This window comes from Suillus discolor (assembly GCF_016758755.1).
Source record: "Suillus discolor strain FC423 chromosome Unknown F5147scaffold_121, whole genome shotgun sequence".
Lineage (NCBI taxonomy): Eukaryota > Fungi > Basidiomycota > Agaricomycetes > Boletales > Suillaceae > Suillus > Suillus discolor.
The window spans coordinates 61,848-78,243 of record NW_024541368.1 but is presented as its reverse complement, the minus strand read 5'-3'; the positions used below and the strand labels follow the sequence as shown (position 1 = coordinate 78,243).

Here is a 16,396-nt window from a genome sequence, read left to right as displayed (position 1 = left end):
CTCAAGGAGCGCATTCTTCTTTATAGCCTCACGGCATTTACCACGCAAGTCGAGCAATAGTCTCTGCGAGATCTCGAGGGCCTAGTAGTAACGATCTGTAATAAGAAATGTGAACTTTCTAGCAATACAATGACTTACCTTGCGCAGCTCTTGAGATGTCGCATCTGGAGGTGCAGGAGCAAGCGCAGCGCGGACCTGGATGAGCTCTGCATCTGAGTCGTCTGAATCCGATTCCGACGAGAACTCTCGATCGGTGCCCGAGCTCGACTCTATAGTTTCTGTGCGACGGTGTGCTGATGGCATGATGGCAGACGACTTCAAGTTGAATACGGAATAGAGGTGGGAGACTAGGATTTTTAGCGTCAGTAATACATCGTGTTTATATCAGTCAAAATTCGCTTACTGCTGATAAAACATTCAGGCCTTGAGGGTACCGCATGTTGCAATACGTACAAAACCTGAACACGAGTGATATTAGCTGTGGAATTAGAATGGACCTACTACTCAATGGGGACGCACCATGTAATACAAAGCATGCGACGTCGACAGGGCATTCTTATTACGTCGAAGATGGTAATACAATTGGAGTTTGGTGAATATATGAGTTGCGGAGGCAATGGGAGTCTAAGAGCGCCGTGTGATAGAGGTGAAGGAGAAATGGATGATACATATGAGACGGGAGAGTGCTGTTCGGTAGAGGTGGGGGTGAAATGGATGATACGGATAAGACGGGGAGTCCAGTGACGAGACGAGCTATGGAGAGCGCTCTTGATAGAGGTGAAGGAGAAATGGATGATACAGATGGGACGGGAGAGCGCTGTGTATTAGAGGTGAAGGAGGAATGGATGATACAGGTGAGATACGAAGGAGAGTGCTGCTCATGTCGTGGCTTGTTATTGCAATAGTCATAAATGTAAATGTTGGACATACCATTAGAACATATATCTCTGCGAACAAAGGAACATGTCAGAGTCCACATAATCAACGAGGAAAAAGTCTCCCCTCGTACTAGCGAAGTCTGGAACAAGTAATGCACCACGAATAACTGAGTGAAGCGTGATAAACTCCGTCGAAGCGAGTGGTCGGGCACGAAGACGTCTCAGTCGCAAATCTCGATCTACAGCATGTTGTGGGCCCGTCGGAGCATCCATAGGTTGAACTAGGGCGAGATCCAATGTTTGACTGCCAATTGATTGCTTGAACATGAATAAAATGCGAACAAAAATGTTCTTATTATTTCCATCTTTGTCCTGGGTGCGAACAAGGGCACAGTCACGTCGTTCACGGCCATGAAAGCTCGGGTTGCAGCGCAGGTGGTCTGTAGTGAGCTTCCAGTCCACAACAGACTCGTAATTCACTTTGAGATATCGGTGTTCTTGAACCTGGAGACATTTTGTGAAAAACGGCGACTTGTGGGAGTGAAATATGGAACTACTGACCGTATCTTGTGCTGAAAGCGTCAGCCATGTTTTGCCATCGGGTAATGGTATATTATATGCAGGTAGAGCGTGATTAAGGAAGGTCGAGAGCTTTTTGCGGAACTGCCCAAAGGCACGGTTGGACACATTGTCGTTTTCAAGCTGTGCAAAGGTTATTGCGGACTGAGGAGCGCCAAGGTGAATATGTCCACCAAAAGACCGATCATCCAGGTCCTCTGTCTCAAGCTCTCTCTCCGAAAGTATGGCCTTGCGTCGTTCATCATCGAAATGATTGATGCGGTTGCGGAGGACTACAGAGACGAAGGTTGTGTGGTCAAGCCTGAGTATCTAGATAGCAGGGGTTGTCAATGAGTCAATTAATGTGAAGTGTGATCAAACATACCTGGTTTGCGATATCTTTGCCATTTGTTTGCAGTTTATAGGCCCTCTTGATAGGCCCATGATGCTTCTCATTTGGCCGCGTACTAAAGTTTCGCGCAGCTCCTTTTGCCCTAATGTCAGAAAATATGTGCCTCATTGAGTGCGCCTTCGGAAAATTCCAGTTTTTTGTCGCTTCGTCACCAAGAATTTCGATATATTCCTGTTTGAAGTATTAGTGTCAAGTAGCGCATAAGTTGGTCTAGATACTAGGACTTACATCTAAGCACTTCTGGAAAACGAGAATCTCGGCCTCCCCAGCTGCGATAGTGCTTTCTGTGTGAACGTCAAATGTTATATACATGTAGGCATGAAGATAGCTGGCTATGCACTTTAGAAGCGCATAACCAGCTTCGTCATCTTTGCGGGTGAGCACGTTCTGTGTTGTATACAATATTTGCTATCAAAACAAGAAATATGTCAGTCATAGCTTACATTTGATATAGCGCTCGAAAACGTACCTTAGATATATCCAGGTACTTGTTGCCATCGGAAAAACTGATGTTTGTAACGTGGTCGAAGTGGTTTAGGTTCCGCCATCTTGGAAACGCAGCAAACCTATAGAATGAACAAACTACAAGACGAGGGCAAAATGAGGATGTAAAGAGACTCACTGGTCATCAGTCGTCTTCTCAGCAGTACGTCCCAGTGTTTTCAGGTGGTCCTTGACTTCCTCAAACATGTGATCGCCAAACAAACCACTGTCGTAAGCGTGCAAGGTATCTTGCGAGAGTGCGTCATGCGGGCTGGACCGTTCGACAATCCATAAAGAGTTCTGATGGTTATGAGACCATTTAGATTCGAGAGCGAGAAAGTTGAATGAATCACTCACATCGACAGGCCTTAGACTCTGCTTTTTTAGTGCTGCCTCACCAGCGGTACGGTCCATGTTCCATAATCGGACACAAGCTTGTGCATCATCAATGATGCGGGTAGGGTATATCGTAGAATGGTCGGTGAGCTTGTCCTTCGGGACAAGGCAAATAGGGCAGGGACATGCAGAGTTGAACCCTCGTATCAGGGCCATCACACACCTGATAACATAGTAAGTAACAGAAACAATGTGAATCTACTAATCACGTACTGCTCTTCGTAATCGGCAGATAAAATCAGTATTAGTGGAAATAACCAGCGTAGAATTCCATCATAGCATTGGTGCGCGAAGCCAGTTTTGGAGATGAGACTGAGGGTTTCGAGGAGAATCTTGAACGATTTGTGCCATACGACCTTCTTTAAATTCGTATAGGACAGCTTGCCATCCTCGTCTGAGTCTGCAGGAACCTGCCACAAGGGCGAAATGATTAAGTGTGAATTGACGTCTTCAAGTATCGCAAGGACTTACTATTGGCAACCAACCCACTAAGCGTCCTCCTCCAGGACCATCAACATTCCTGATTTCAACAGGCAGATTCCCACAGCGTGCGATTACTGGGTATGCCTTGACAGTACCGGCCGACGAAAGGTGCATTTTGTCAGCATACAGTATAAATGCGAATGGCGCACCATTATGGGGTAAAGATGTCTTGATTGTACACTTTAATTAGTCACAACGTCCGTCATAAGAAAACTGAAAAGCTCACTTGTAAGTTCCACCAGCGATCTCCTGTCCACGGCTCGTGGAAGAAGCGTTCAAAATCGGTTCCGTCATGTTTGTACAGTCGCTGGGCATCCCAAACGAAATGCGGTGCTAGCAAGGGGTTATCCAAGAGGTCCAATGCCCAGTCCCATAGTGGTCGTGAATATACTTCATACTCAATGTTTTCCTTCTTATACTCAACAGGTACAACATGTCTTTCAAACTGTTACAACATGGTCATATATATATGCGGGTGTGACATTATGCTATTGCTCTTACAGGAGTCAGTTGGCTGGATGCCCTCGTCCATGCAGCTGACACGTCGTTGTGAGTTTTGAAAGTAAACTTCGTGCGACCATCCGCAACTCTCCAGATGAACTTGAGTAGTTCATTAGTTTGGTCTTTGCTCAAGGCAGCTCGGTGGGCGAGTTCAGCAAACTCAAAGTCTGCACGACAGCTGAAAGGTTGCCATGGCTCGTCATCGATGATGGGTGATTGTGTCGTCTCTGGCTTATTGGTCCCATAAACGGAAAAGCTCTCGATGATCGGAGCGCGACCACTGTGAGGGTGATATTCAGTCTTGAATGTGTCGAGACGATCTGAGGTAGTTGCTGTGGCTGCCGAAATTGGAGCAGGAATGTTACTACCCATGCTGATATCAGAATCAGAACCTGGATCATGTTTAGATATTAGTCGAAACAAAACAGAAAGAATAATACATACGTAGCCGCGCATCTCCCCCGATACTCTGCACATCATCGAGGCCTTGAAGGCCTGCGTCATCATAATGGTAATGTGAATCTGCTGCGGATGGAGAATCAGCTGCTGAACCAGCCTCTTGAATGACTAGTGTGGTATCCCGGGCAGCCTCATGAGTGCGCCCTTTATTGCTGTGATGTTCTGATAAATCAAAATTGACGATTTTGAATATAATCAGTGATTGAAGGTAATTTAGACAACATTGAAACATACTATGTTTTCCTTCCTTCAAAATTGACCTGGCTGCGGCCCATGAAAACTCTCTATCCTCTTTCTTCTTCTCCTTCCGTCGCAAGCAGCTTTGCTCGTGTGATTTGAGGCCTCGGGATGTATACAGTTCGTTACAATACTGACAAGCAACCTTAAGAGATGATGCTGAAGAGCAGGTATATTTGCGCCCTCCTGTGGATCTTTGGGGAGCCATTGATGGTATATAGAAACAGCATAGACAGATGAAACAAGCAAAGGTATCGTTCAGGAAGAGATCATCGATGGATGGAAGATAAGTCGTAAGCGATTGAAATCTGACCTTGCTAGTGTAAGCCACTTGCAAGACCCAGTCATTTCCCTGGCAAGTTACCAAAAGAAGGTCACTTTCCTTCCAATACGCTATGAATAGGTCACTTCGCTTTCAATACGCTTTCAATAGGTCACACTTCCTTGGAAAGGTCTTCCATCACGGATGCAATACAGTCAAATGACGTCTCAATTTAGAAGCCTTGCAAGGCACCTATGGGAATTTCCGACATGGGTTCAGATGAGAATACAAGCATGACAACATGAGTCAACTCGTGTATGATCACCAGATGAAGAAAAAAGGCTAGAGTCCTGAGCATTTAGGTCAGCTCTGTGAAGGGAAAACTGCAGTCGCCATGTCTGCCTTTCAGCTGAAGAGAGACTCAGGAAAGGGCCCTGGTTATATCCAGGGAAGGTTTCAGGCATAGGAGTTTCACCATAAGAGTCTTCTAGTGTCACTACTTGTATAGCGGGGAAGTGTGAGTGAAGGTAACTCTTGATCTCTTTGATGCGTTCATTGATGTCCTCCATGCTTGGATTGGTAACCAAGGCATATAAAGTCATCTTGGCCAAATGATTCATTGCTGGGTGGCAGGCTAGGAAGTGTTGGTAGGCGTCTGAGACCAAGACACCAAATGCGCTGGTGTGTGGTAGAATCTCGCCATGCAGGAATAGTGTGTCCGGTTGGTGGTGAGCCATAGGTTGGTGGGGAGCAACAGGTTGGTCAGGAGCAACAGGTTGGTCAGGAGCAACAGGTTCATCAGGAGCGACAGGTTCATCAGGAGCTGCACTGTTCAGCTGACTGGGAGGTCTCCATAGGGCTCCATTCATCAGAGCTATAAGCCGGAGTGCTAGCTTTGGCAGAAAGACAAAAATAGTCAAACATGTCTGTAGTGAGAAATCCAGAAGGAATTGAATGACTTGGAGCATACTAGCTTTGCAAAATATCTGGATTGGTGGATGGGGTGTGAGGATTATGGACAGAACGACTCAATGGAACTCCTATTCGGACTCCGGAGATACCCAATCCGTGCTTGCTGCTCGAATCCATGCTACTAGTGGTTGCGTACTCTGACAGGCCAGACTTCAAGACACACAAGCTACATATCATATCGAAATTACGACGAGTCCTTCGTATAGTCGTACATGTATACAAACCTTGCATACAACTTGCATATATATTACATGGCCGTTAGAAATAGTCCAACATCAAACAGCATGCGATGAGATCGTGAATCGCTTGAAAGTATATCTGTCGAAACATGAGTAACCGACAACAAGATAAGGCTGAATAGATGTCATACCCAAGGAACGCGAGGTCCTTTTGAGCATCGGCGAGGTCTGCTACAGGAGCTTCGGCTGGTGCCTGATCAATCTCGTCCGTAGGGAAGTACGACGTATCCGTGATCGAGCGAAGATGCGGCACAAAAGGTGCATCAATCAGGCGTATCGTGTCCCACTCCACGCCATAGAAGAACGGATGGTTCTTGATCTGTTCGATATTCAATCGCCGATCTTGAGATGTGATGAGTCTGCTGAAGATGTAAGCACGACTATTCAGCAGTTATATTTTGGACATCATACCGCCGGATCAAATCTTCAGCTTCTCGACTTAGATGGACATCATCCGGGAACACTAGGTGGTATTGCCATTGGATGATCTTTTGATAGGTGTCGTGCGTAGATTCGGAGCAGAAGGGAGGGTATCCGACGAGGCATTCGAACATAATCGCACCTAATGACCACCAATCACACTCATTGCCATAACCCTTCTGTTGAAAGATTTCGGGGGCAATGTAATCAGGGGTTCCAACAGTCGAATAAGCCTTGTTACGTCATCAAATAAGTGTTTGCTGTGGACACATAGCACTGTCCTTACCAGTTTCCGACGGTTGGCTTTCCACGTAGCGATTTGGTCTTTGCTTGACATAGTCAAGTGGATAGCATTGACCATGACACTGTTACGGGCGGCGGCAGCCGGTGACTGCACGCCGTTAGAAGAGTCCAAAAGCCGCTGGTAATAACTTGAATCATGCTGCTTGTGAAAACCAGTCGACAGTCCGAAATCAGACAGTTTTATATGGCCATCCTTGTCGATTAGGATGTTGTCTGGCTTAATATCCCTGCGAGAACGTATAAGACTAGTAAAGTGAAGAAAGGCTATGCTAACCTGTGAATGAAGCCAAGCTTATGGACAGTGTCGATGGCAAGTACACATTCTGCGATGTAGAATCGAGTGACGTCCTCAGAGAATGTATCATATTTAATGAGCATGGTCATGAGATCCCCACCAGGGAGAAACTCCATGATAAGATACAGCGTCTGTGGGTCTTGGAAGGAATAAAACAATTGGACCACCCAATGGGAGTTGGACTCGGCCAGAACGTCGCGCTCAGCACGGACGTGGGCCAACTGCGGAGAAAGTTCCAGCCACCTGCATCTGTCACAACGAGAAAACTCTTACCTGGTCCTTTTTCAGCATCTCCTCCTTCTTCAACGTCTTCATAGCATAAATTTTACCGGTATCAGTTTTTTGGACCAGCCTGACCTGCACGCAATGATACCGTATAGTGCATACCGACCAAATTAACAAAACCACCCACCTCACCGAAAGCACCTTTCCCGATCACCTTGACTGTTCTGAAGTCGTCCAAACCTAACCGTGTCCGCCGAAGTCGAAGATAAGTAGACTCCTTCTTTCCCAGTTGTTGTAGTTGGCGATGTTTCCTGTCTTCGGAGGTCATGATATCGATCTGCAGCTTCCTTTCAAGCTCAACGCGCCTGCGAACCCATCAGAGCCTTCTTCTAAGTCGACCGGCAATTCTAAATGTACCTGGTATTCCGCTCGATAGCTGCTTCTACAGCAACCTTGTAGAAATGCTCTAGCTTGAGCTGCGCGGCTTTTGCACGGTGAACAGCATCATCCGAGAAACCAGCGACACTACGGTCAAAAGTAACATAGTCGGCTGGTTTGCCTGAGCCTGACGAGCTTGAAGTTGTCGACTGACTGCTCGAGCGTTGCATGACAGTGAGGGTCCACCGTGTCACCTATCTCTAAGAGTATGTTGATCGGCTGGTCAGCAAAACGTGACAAGAGAGGATTCTAGGTTGTGATGGTAACTTTAAGTTGTGATTTCATATGCAGGAGCACTTTTGAGTTGTGATTTCATAGCAGTAATAAGACAAGAGACTCCGTACTATTTGGGCTACATCTGAGGAACGTATGTACACGAAGTAAGATATCATAATGGGGGTAATGAGAGTGTGGGACGTCTGAGACCTTGTAGTACAGTTGAGTGAGTAGTAGGGAAAGGATATGAGATATCATGGGTATCTGTCTTTAAAATCAACTTCTGAGGTCCATCGAACATGACCCCCTTGGTTTGGCTTGAGTTGAGCATACCGAGGAAGCGACGGCTGAGAAGCCGAATAAACAGGTGCGTAAGGTGAATGGAATTGCAAAGCAGGAGATCCTGGTCTGCTTGCAGGCGTGAGCGATTCGTAAGATGCAGAAGGTCGAGGAGGCGTTGAAAATCTGTTCCTGGTCCCACTTTCACATCACATGCATAAGGTAGGTTTCGGACTTGACCGAAGGTTGACAACTCACATGTGGGACGGACCTGGATTGACAGCTGACCCTGGATGTAAATAGGATGACACCGCTGAGCTGCGCCATCAATCAGATGACCAAGTTCAAAATGGCAAATGTATCGCATACGAGTAGAGTGAAGCAGGATTAACTGCCGTCGAGTCAGATGCATGCTCCCAAGAATCATACATAGCACTAGATGAGGTCGCATAGGCAATTGATGGGTTAAAATTCAGCCGGGCATTGGAGCTTTTTCCTGAAGGCATTAAATACTTCGAGTTAGAGGGCTCGAGACAAGAGCCGTGAGAAGTGCGTCGATAGGAAGTCTCCGTACGTGGCTCAGCGGGAGAATATGATGAAGAGGGACGGTGCTGTCCACGACGAACAGGTGGTGGATTGAAGGGAGTATGGTTCGGTTTGGGTTGTGACGCAGAGCCATTGACATGATACATCGAGTATTCGTACGGAGGTCCCTCAAAAGAAGGACCTACAGCTGTGAAGGGTGGAGGAGGCGAGAAACCCTCTTGATACTCCCCGTGCTCTGGTTCCTCTTTGAGAGGACCAATTGGCTGAATGGCAGCTGGTTTGCTGCGAGAATATTGGGCGTCTGCTGGGCTTGGAGGAAGGGGGCGAGGTCCTCGAAGTGTACGCTTCTGTATGTGAAGCGGCTGTACTGAGGTCTGGAACAATCCTGAAGGCTGTTTCTGCTTCTGCTCTTCTGGTTCCTTAGAATCTTTACTATCGTCTTCATCGCGCTCTTCCTCAATGGCGTGAATAGGAATTTTGGATAAAAGCAGCTCTTGGAGTTTCTTCTCAACGATCTTCCGGTCATGGCCCTGCTGGGAGAGCTCGTACGAAGGCGGGGGTGGGTTGCAGGAATCACTGTTCATCGTGAACCAGGTTTGGTGCTCTAAAGAGGGACGTCAAGGACATCGAACAAAGTCGAAGATGAGTTAAGAGAAGAGAGAGATAAACGCCCTAGGTCGAAGGGTGACTAGTGTTGCCAGTCATGTATGCACAGCAACAAGCTTTGACACTCACTGACACATATGTCAAGGTATTATTACATACTCGTGCGAACTCTCGGAGGCACTACTTCAAGTAGTGGGATTAATATTATATCGCGATGTCACAGGTACAATTGCGAGCAGGCGGTGTCAATATTTGGGGAGGCAACGCTAGGCTATCTGGATACAGCATGTTCTACTGTAAATACGCTAAGTTAGGCACATGCGGCAAATAGTAACATCAGGTAGAATTAATTTCGCCAGCTGCGTTTATTTGATGCCACAGGAAGTTGAACAGCACCTGTGACAGAGTACACACCTGTACACACTCATATCCCTTTATAATTCGATACCCTCAAGGTTCGTGCCCTTGGCCCAGCGTCACATGTTGATACCTGCTGACTTTAAAAAAAAAACTTACCAGCTTGGGCAAGCGTAAATAGACATCCGTTCCTTCATGAAATCAACACGAGGCCCGAATGCGACGGGCAAAGCTTACTCACCCCATCCATCCAGGGAAACCAACTCCAGGGTGCCTCCGAAATACCTATAAAGGTAGCTCAGTTAACCGTTATGAAGGCACTGGCCAAGAACCACGCACGTTGTAAATATGTTGCTCATAGGCAGGCCCAGCCCGATTTTGGGATGTGGCGCAATGCCAGCCTCACGTTCAGGATCTTTATCGTTTGAATTCACATTCGACTGTTCAGTCCGCCATGGGCGTATTTGCTCCGCAACCGTGGCTTTAACGCCTCTCGAGCTAGCTGAGCGTAGTGCGCCCAGCCGCGTGTCATCCATGCGTGTTGCATTGCGAATGTGAGAGAAAGAGAAGAGATCGGAGGGTGACTTGATCCGAGCTGATGAGAGTCCACCACCTATAGCTATTGTCTTCACATTCATCTGTAGGCGAGAAAAGGGGTGCCAACCTTGATCAGATATTCTCACCCCAACGTCGTTCTCGCCAACAACGATGGTGGCTCGTATAGGAGGAAGGTTAGATGAACTCCGGTGATTCAGTCTAGTAGCGGTCATTGCCTAGAACGCCATCAGTCAACCGCTCTTTTAGATGTGATCCGAGAACCTGCACGTTTTTGAGAAGTTCAAATATGATGTACCTAGAGAATGAGGCGTGGGTGAGACTGAACATGATGCAAGTGAAAAGATTTACTCGAGGTGTTCACGTATGTAGGAAAATTTTGTGTCAACATGACCATCGACAATCACTTCCGGCCATCCGCGATTCGGCACGCTCTCCCCAATTTCATCGACTATATCGTGTGGTCTGCCATGCAAGAGCGCGACACACTTGTCAATGGAATGTCTTAGGTTGAGCGCAGTGTAAATGATGCCAACGTGTGGGTCCTCGGGGTGATTGAGGCTGTTAGTTCCAAGGGACTTCGAAAGCGCAAGGTGATGCTCGGCGAGAACACGCCTTGAGATTCGGGATACGAGCATGCGTCTCATGAATGCATCCAGTGAATCTGGTGAAAGGTGCGGAGATGAAAGGGAAAGTCCCAGTGACAGACTTGGTATGACGGGTGCACTGGTATATTAGTTGTCAGAACCAGGAGCGCGGTGGACCAAAGATAGTGCATTACTGCTCGTCTAGCACACTCTCGAGAAATTTACAAAAGGCCTCATTCTCTTCCAAAGTGGTGACTTGAGGGTAGCGCCGAAACCTTATAAACGAGTCAGAAAAAGTGCATTCTGCAGTGTGCAAAACCAAGTTACGGACTTCTCAAATGCAGACCAATACAACTGTGTAAAGTTGTCCGAGGTCAGGATTAAGCTATGAAGTAGTGTTATTGGAACAAACCTCATAGACTCGAGCTACGCCCTCCTGAGTTACCACAACATATGGAAGGGCTTGCAAGTCCATTAGCCTGTGTGCGATGCGGACAGGCAGCTCGGTGCGGACATAATTAGCGCTCTGTAACAAATGAGATTGAACATTAGCGTTAAAATTATGCCCCCTCAAGCGCTCACCTTTATCAATTTCTCCTCGTCCATAGACCGCCCAAAGAACACCTGATATCACGCCATGAGTATGTTAAGAAATAGTTTCACAAAAGCAGTTTCACGAGCTGTCGGAGGCTCAGCCTGTTTGTTTCCTTTGAAGCATAGAGCTCTAGCTGGCGGTTTTGATAAAAGTGGAGCGCGGTTGACTGGGGCTGGACCTGACTGGAGGAGTGCCTTGCCAAGTTTCGGGCGCAGGCGTTTGCATACCAGCTATTTCGAAACCGCCATAACATGGTCAAATGAAAGAAGGTGCCTATGGTGGTTTAAACGTTCATGCACATGAGTAGGCCGTTTAGTGGGTGATACGAGTCGCAGCACTAGTGAAGAACCAGCCTTACTATAAGCGCCAAGAACTTCTAGGGTTTCATCACTGGCAGTAGCGTAAACTACTCTTCAGAAGTATGTGCAAACTACAAAATGCCCTCTGATTTTAGTGCGCCGATAATCAAGAAAGCCGATCTACGGTCTCTATCAACTCCTATCCAATCCCCCTTCTTCTCAGATGTTAATCCCTCGTCCCCAAAGACATATATATTATCTGGATCTCCTTCTGGTTCTGCTTTCTCCTGTGACAATTGTCTCTCCTCTTCCTCACGATCCCAAAGTACCTCTTCCCATTGAGAATCGCTAATGGTGACAGCCACCGTTTTAGCCTCTCGAATATTTGGGAGGACGGATGTGAGAAGGTTAGATAAAAGCTCTGAGGTTCCGTCTGCAGTTTGAGAATGAAGAACCGGTAACGGGAGATACTCGGCCTGTTCATCGTCATAGACGAAAATTAATTTGCCACCTACAAAGGTTGATTGCTCACCTCAAGAAGCATACCTTTGACGGCACCACCAGCAAGGACTACATGACCAACACGGACGAGCCAATCATTGCCAATGGCAAAAACAAAACCTTCCACAGAGAGTTGCTGCCCGCCCTGACTTCTTTGCGCACCAGGGGCTGTTTGTCTGACGGGGATCCAACGTGCTCTCAACTGATGCAGAACTTGTTCTAATGCGCCGGGCGGACGGAGTGTGAGAAAAGTAGTTCGGTAGTGTGGTGGGACTGGGAACACCTGTCCATCGGTAGTCTGGGAGTTCTGAACACTCGTTACAATGTCTGCACGAGTAGGTGCTGCAGGATCCTCCAGAAGGACGAAAACATTCTCATTCATCGTCAGAGTGCACATGGAGCGCTCTGAGTGGACTTGAAGGCCGGGTATTGAACCAAGTGTTGAGCGGTAAGATTTCACGCTCAAGAACCACCTTCCTCGGAGCTGACCCTGCGAGCGGCATCAACGAACCGGGATGAGGATTCAGTTTCGTTGCGACGAACATGGTGGTTTCGCATTATATTTTCACGGATGAGTTCGAGACCTGTACTAGGTGCATTGATCCATCGAGCAAGCCTGGGTCGTGTATCAGAATAACCATGACAAACTAGTGCTGAACTAACTTGCCCTGTGAATCCCATGAGTTGGTCAACAGTAAAGTCATAAACAGTGGGCCCAGTCTAAGTGTGACACCGTCCACATCCACTTGTGACCACAAGACGCGTGACAAGGCGCGTTCTGAGACTCTAAATTACGGTGACAGTGCCTTGAAGCTACTTACTCCTGATCTCAATAATCTATCATCACAAATGCCTAAACGCAAGACGCGTGAAGACACTGACGCTGTCACTGAGGCTTCTCCTCCAAAGCGCGTCACCAGAGCCAACATTCAACAGAACGATTCTGGACTCGCTGCACCATCAACTCGGTCCAAGTCTAGTAACTCTCCGAAGAAAGTTATCCAGCAGGGTAGCAAAAGCTTCCAAGCTGATTCACAACTGGATGGGACAGTGCAATCTGCACGCCCCTCACGAACCCGCATGACACAGCCGGCTGCCAGGCAGTCACCCCTCAAGAAGACCGACACTTCGTCACCTTCAAAAAGGAATGGAAAACAGAACGTCGACTCGATAACGAGTTCTCACAAGCAGGGAGAACCTGAAAACTCTGATGACGCAGACGAGCTGAATCTGTCTCCCCCCAAACTGCCGGTCAATTGCACAACGCCTCCGCCCAGATCTCAAGTTGGACGCGTCCTTCTGCATTTTGTAGAAATTACGACGCCTAGATCATTCCCAAAGCTTGCTTTTACGGCCTCACCTGCGCCTAATACGCGACAACCCCCTGCTAAGACACCTACCACAAACACGGGTGTTGCATATCACGTACCAGAACTAGCTGTTCCATCGCCAAGCCGTCCTTCAGCCCCTCAAAATGACCTGCTTTCAAAGACCTCACCTCAACAAATCAATCAACTTCCGAATGCAACGAGTAGGGATAGGCTACAGCCGACGTCTGCCAATAAAGATCAACCTGCAGCTTCTAGACCTCAGTCACCTTCCCGCATTCCTCGTAATCTCCCCTCTCATCTCAGCATATGCCTCCGTCTACAGAAGCGCGCTATGCTATTGGAACTACAAAAATGTAGTATGGAATTCGACGAGGACGCTAGCCTTGGCCTTACCAACATGATAGCCTGTCAACAACTAAAAGATCTGCTTGCAGGAACTGTCACTCGTGGGGAGGGCAATAGTTGTTTTGTCCTAGGACCACGTGGCAGCGGAAAGACTGCTGTAAGCTGCCCACATCTTCCCGTCGTCTAACCTATTAAAGCCAATGTTTCAAGATTGTAGATCGAGCTATCGCGTCCCTGAACCAGACTCCGATTGTCATCAAGCTTTCGGGTCATACCGAACTAAACGATCACCTCGCACTACGAGAGATCGCGCGACAGCTCTCTCTCCAAACAGGCAAAACCTACCTCGGTGAACTTAATAATGACGATGACCAAGATGATGATGACAATCCTTTCCTGGACGCCGGCCCAAGCATCGACATCCCTCCCCCGTCCCATCTCCCCGCGTTGGTATCAGCCTTGACCACGCTTTCGCGGCCAGTGGTAGTCATTTTAGACGCCTTCGACCTCTTCGCGTTACATGCTCGGCAGGCACTCCTTTACTGCTTACTGGATACTGCGCAAAGCTGTAGAGTCGGTCAAGGACACAATGGCATTGCAGTCATTGGGGTAAGTACCAGGATAGATACAATCAACCTTTTGGAGAAAAGGGTCAAGAGCAGGTTCTCTGGGCGGATGTTACGTACCGCTGCTCCGATAGAGCTGTCATTTTGGATGAAGCTTATAGAACGAGTGTTACGGGCCCGAATTGAAACCCCCGAGGAAGAGTGGGAGCCGTTATGGACTCTGGCTATCGACAGTTTTATCGCAGATCGGAAAGTGCTCGAACAAATTCAAGAAACTGTTGCTGTTACGCACGACATTAGGGTCCTTCAACGAATCTTGGTGCGAAGCATGGGTGGCTAACTCGGGAGCTTTTCTGACTATTGAATAGGTTGGTATTGTCGCTGCACTAGCTCCTTCGTCTCCGTTTCCCACTTTTGCGCAGCTCTCATCAGCAGTACATGCACAACGTATACGTGATCCATTCCCTCACTTAAGCAGTGCGTTGATTTATTTCCCCTGGCATGAAGGTCTCAGCTGACCCCTCTACCAGCATTGCCGTACCCCTCGATCTGTCTTCTTATAGCTGCCGTGCATGCTCATACTGCTGGCCATGACGCAGTAACCTTCGAAATGCTTTATGACGCTTTCCGTGAGCAATACCGTGCTTCGGCAGCGGCCCCGATCCAGGTTGCAGGAGGAAGCATTGGCGTGTCCCGGTGTACCCGGGAAGTTCTGATGAGGGTGCGTTCAGAATTCTTATCGACCTATTTTTAGCTGCTGAAGTTCAACACAATCCAGGGGTTCGAGCACCTGATTGGTGAAAAAATATTCATATGCGTAGCTGCCTCATCTACGAGCATCGCTCCAGGATTCGCTCGATATCGAAGTGCTTTGACCTGGGATGATGTCAAAAGGGCAGTCGACAAGATGGGTAAAACGAGCTTGAAGAAGTGGCTCACAAAAGCGCAATAAGTTCGTGACGTGGCTGCATAGCTTTATTCGCCATTTAGAGTATGGATCAATCGAGAATCTGTGGTTGTTGTGCATGTATTCCCACTAGCATTGTATATACGAAATGGTTCGTCCATGAAATTGAAATGTCTTGCATGGCTATACAGGTTATTTGGTTGAAGTATCAAGTACAGGTTATTTGACACGTAGTATATCTAGTAGTTCTCCCGGTAAACATCTTCGGTGAATGTTTCCTGGATCTGCTCTTGAGCTTCAAGTAACTTGTCATCAAAAATGATCACGACTGCGACAAATAAAATCCATACCATGCGATTGAGCTCTCTGTCTCTGGTGCGCAGACCACGCGTCAGCCTGTTCCAGTGTTTTGTCAGAGCGTATAAATCCAATAACTTAGTACATACACCCTTCGTCTCGACCAGGCGGTCAACGGCAGCTCCGGCGAAACCGGCGCTAGATACTACATGAGCAATGCGAAACGGTATGTGTCTGGTACGACCTACAAAAGTTCCTTAGCCAAAGCGTGGCTTTGGGGCTTGCCATTCTTGGCACAGTGGTCTTCGTAAGCCTTTGCAGCCTGATATCCAACATGAGAACTGATTATGGGAGGGAAAGACTGAGCTTACTTCGAACGCAACGGCGCCGCCAAGGAGTTCGTGGCTCAAGGTAGCTTGGTGAGGTGCATCATCGCTTTGGAACTGTAAATGTGACATTGAAGATGTGTTGTTTATGAAGTTATAGAGAAACGAACGTTGTCATACTGAGTCTGGGAAGAAGAGAAGGCGTCGAGGAAACCCATGATTGTATGTAGGAGTGAGTGAGTGAGTGCAGAAGGGGTGAGTGTAAGATGGGTTTATATACCTTTGGACACCTTTAGAAGGTTCCATGAAACCAAAAGCGGAGTATATGGATATGATGGGCAGTGTCAAAGATGATCAGGATCACATGAGATGTCTGGGGGACGAACAATAGCCTCATTCATGAAGTACCTTAGCAATAGTCGGTATCCGGCGGTCAATACCCGGGAAATCTTATCGATCTTATCTCCCGCAATCGGATTCTGCCATTGCGCGATCAGATAGGCGAATGATGCCGAACCAATC

At 47.6% G+C, this 16,396-nt stretch overlaps 7 protein-coding genes across 7 annotated transcripts; 1 reads left to right on the top strand and 6 right to left on the bottom strand.

Annotated features, from left to right (window-relative positions):
* Positions 1 to 932: 932 nt before the first annotated feature.
* On the bottom strand, positions 933 to 4,083 carry F5147DRAFT_587630 (uncharacterized protein; the record flags this gene model as incomplete). The annotated part of the gene is made up of 12 exons (XM_041432017.1): positions 933 to 1,382; positions 1,440 to 1,766; positions 1,822 to 2,019; positions 2,077 to 2,256; positions 2,318 to 2,414; positions 2,471 to 2,631; positions 2,689 to 2,890; positions 2,941 to 3,137; positions 3,199 to 3,378; positions 3,437 to 3,469; positions 3,533 to 3,655; positions 3,712 to 4,083. The coding sequence occupies 12 exons, from the start codon at positions 4,081 to 4,083 to the stop codon at positions 933 to 935; spliced, it is 2,520 nt and encodes an 839-aa protein (XP_041285556.1).
* A 1,588-nt stretch (positions 4,084 to 5,671) lies between these two features.
* Positions 5,672 to 7,845, bottom strand: F5147DRAFT_620917 (kinase-like domain-containing protein). The gene is made up of 8 exons (XM_041432618.1): positions 7,541 to 7,845; positions 7,311 to 7,488; positions 7,172 to 7,255; positions 6,878 to 7,119; positions 6,587 to 6,830; positions 6,292 to 6,533; positions 6,012 to 6,239; positions 5,672 to 5,959 (listed from the first exon to the last, which is right to left on the bottom strand). Exons 1-8 carry the CDS (start codon positions 7,729 to 7,731, stop codon positions 5,917 to 5,919), a joined length of 1,452 nt encoding a protein of 483 aa, XP_041285555.1. The 5' UTR covers positions 7,732 to 7,845; the 3' UTR covers positions 5,672 to 5,916.
* F5147DRAFT_53614 (uncharacterized protein) lies at positions 7,837 to 9,329 on the bottom strand. Its single transcript, XM_041430156.1, has 3 exons — positions 8,631 to 9,329; positions 8,426 to 8,552; positions 7,837 to 8,374 (listed from the first exon to the last, which is right to left on the bottom strand). The coding sequence occupies exons 1-3, from the start codon at positions 9,184 to 9,186 to the stop codon at positions 8,311 to 8,313; spliced, it is 747 nt and encodes a 248-aa protein (XP_041285554.1). The 5' UTR covers positions 9,187 to 9,329; the 3' UTR covers positions 7,837 to 8,310.
* A 77-nt stretch (positions 9,330 to 9,406) lies between these two features.
* Positions 9,407 to 11,683, bottom strand: F5147DRAFT_726876 (branched-chain alpha-ketoacid dehydrogenase). Its single transcript, XM_041439215.1, has 11 exons — positions 11,290 to 11,683; positions 11,120 to 11,233; positions 11,039 to 11,061; positions 10,902 to 10,982; positions 10,472 to 10,846; positions 10,391 to 10,418; positions 10,230 to 10,338; positions 9,905 to 10,178; positions 9,807 to 9,850; positions 9,725 to 9,756; positions 9,407 to 9,672 (listed from the first exon to the last, which is right to left on the bottom strand). Exons 1-11 carry the CDS (start codon positions 11,311 to 11,313, stop codon positions 9,643 to 9,645), a joined length of 1,134 nt encoding a protein of 377 aa, XP_041285553.1. The 5' UTR covers positions 11,314 to 11,683; the 3' UTR covers positions 9,407 to 9,642.
* F5147DRAFT_726871 (uncharacterized protein) lies at positions 11,668 to 12,833 on the bottom strand. The gene is made up of 4 exons (XM_041439214.1): positions 12,770 to 12,833; positions 12,646 to 12,718; positions 12,134 to 12,592; positions 11,668 to 12,077 (listed from the first exon to the last, which is right to left on the bottom strand). The coding sequence occupies exons 1-4, from the start codon at positions 12,781 to 12,783 to the stop codon at positions 11,733 to 11,735; spliced, it is 891 nt and encodes a 296-aa protein (XP_041285552.1). The 5' UTR covers positions 12,784 to 12,833; the 3' UTR covers positions 11,668 to 11,732.
* Positions 12,834 to 12,897: 64 nt separating this feature from the next.
* Positions 12,898 to 15,352, top strand: F5147DRAFT_726869 (origin recognition complex subunit 4 C-terminus-domain-containing protein). The gene is made up of 5 exons (XM_041439213.1): positions 12,898 to 13,935; positions 13,989 to 14,663; positions 14,713 to 14,821; positions 14,875 to 15,065; positions 15,123 to 15,352. Exons 1-5 carry the CDS (start codon positions 12,952 to 12,954, stop codon positions 15,294 to 15,296), a joined length of 2,133 nt encoding a protein of 710 aa, XP_041285551.1. The 5' UTR covers positions 12,898 to 12,951; the 3' UTR covers positions 15,297 to 15,352.
* F5147DRAFT_726866 (uncharacterized protein) lies at positions 15,353 to 16,276 on the bottom strand. The gene is made up of 6 exons (XM_041439212.1): positions 16,045 to 16,276; positions 15,920 to 15,991; positions 15,797 to 15,870; positions 15,698 to 15,746; positions 15,602 to 15,647; positions 15,353 to 15,546 (listed from the first exon to the last, which is right to left on the bottom strand). Exons 1-6 carry the CDS (start codon positions 16,090 to 16,092, stop codon positions 15,491 to 15,493), a joined length of 345 nt encoding a protein of 114 aa, XP_041285550.1. The 5' UTR covers positions 16,093 to 16,276; the 3' UTR covers positions 15,353 to 15,490.
* Between the last annotated feature and the right edge of the window lie 120 nt (positions 16,277 to 16,396).

What these genes read in the sequence shown, in the direction of transcription:
- F5147DRAFT_726871 (XM_041439214.1), bottom strand. An exon ending in ATATAATGCGAAACCACCAT is followed by an intron (nt 12,593 to 12,645) that starts GTTCGTCGCAAC and finishes TGCCGCTCGCAG; the next exon opens with GGTCAGCTCCGAGGAAGGTG. An exon ending in TCAAAGGTATGCTTCTTGAG is followed by an intron (nt 12,078 to 12,133) that starts GTGAGCAATCAA and finishes GACGATGAACAG; the next exon opens with GCCGAGTATCTCCCGTTACC.
- F5147DRAFT_53614 (XM_041430156.1), bottom strand. Translation starts at nt 9,186, where the DNA reads ATGAACAGTGATTCCTGCAACCCACCCCCGCCTTCGTACGAGCTCTCC. An exon ending in ATATTCTCCCGCTGAGCCAC is followed by an intron (nt 8,553 to 8,630) that starts GTACGGAGACTT and finishes TAATGCCTTCAG; the next exon opens with GAAAAAGCTCCAATGCCCGG. An exon ending in AATCCTGCTTCACTCTACTC is followed by an intron (nt 8,375 to 8,425) that starts GTATGCGATACA and finishes TTGATGGCGCAG; the next exon opens with CTCAGCGGTGTCATCCTATT.
- F5147DRAFT_726866 (XM_041439212.1), bottom strand. Translation starts at nt 16,092, where the DNA reads ATGGGTTTCCTCGACGCCTTCTCTTCTTCCCAGACTCAGTATGACAAC. An exon ending in CCCAGACTCAGTATGACAAC is followed by an intron (nt 15,992 to 16,044) that starts GTTCGTTTCTCT and finishes TCACATTTACAG; the next exon opens with TTCCAAAGCGATGATGCACC. An exon ending in GCCTGGTCGAGACGAAGGGT is followed by an intron (nt 15,648 to 15,697) that starts GTATGTACTAAG and finishes ACACTGGAACAG; the next exon opens with GCTGACGCGTGGTCTGCGCA.
- F5147DRAFT_620917 (XM_041432618.1), bottom strand. Translation starts at nt 7,731, where the DNA reads ATGCAACGCTCGAGCAGTCAGTCGACAACTTCAAGCTCGTCAGGCTCA. An exon ending in GCTATCGAGCGGAATACCAG is followed by an intron (nt 7,489 to 7,540) that starts GTACATTTAGAA and finishes ATGGGTTCGCAG; the next exon opens with GCGCGTTGAGCTTGAAAGGA. An exon ending in GCTGAAGATTTGATCCGGCG is followed by an intron (nt 6,240 to 6,291) that starts GTATGATGTCCA and finishes CATCTTCAGCAG; the next exon opens with ACTCATCACATCTCAAGATC.
- F5147DRAFT_726876 (XM_041439215.1), bottom strand. Translation starts at nt 11,313, where the DNA reads ATGGACGAGGAGAAATTGATAAAG. An exon ending in GGTGAGAATATCTGATCAAG is followed by an intron (nt 10,179 to 10,229) that starts GTTGGCACCCCT and finishes CAATAGCTATAG; the next exon opens with GTGGTGGACTCTCATCAGCT. An exon ending in ATGAGCAACATATTTACAAC is followed by an intron (nt 9,851 to 9,904) that starts GTGCGTGGTTCT and finishes CTACCTTTATAG; the next exon opens with GTATTTCGGAGGCACCCTGG.
- F5147DRAFT_726869 (XM_041439213.1), top strand. Translation starts at nt 12,952, where the DNA reads ATGCCTAAACGCAAGACGCGTGAAGACACTGACGCTGTCACTGAGGCT. An exon ending in GGGTCCTTCAACGAATCTTG is followed by an intron (nt 14,664 to 14,712) that starts GTGCGAAGCATG and finishes ACTATTGAATAG; the next exon opens with GTTGGTATTGTCGCTGCACT. An exon ending in TCCATTCCCTCACTTAAGCA is followed by an intron (nt 14,822 to 14,874) that starts GTGCGTTGATTT and finishes CCCCTCTACCAG; the next exon opens with CATTGCCGTACCCCTCGATC.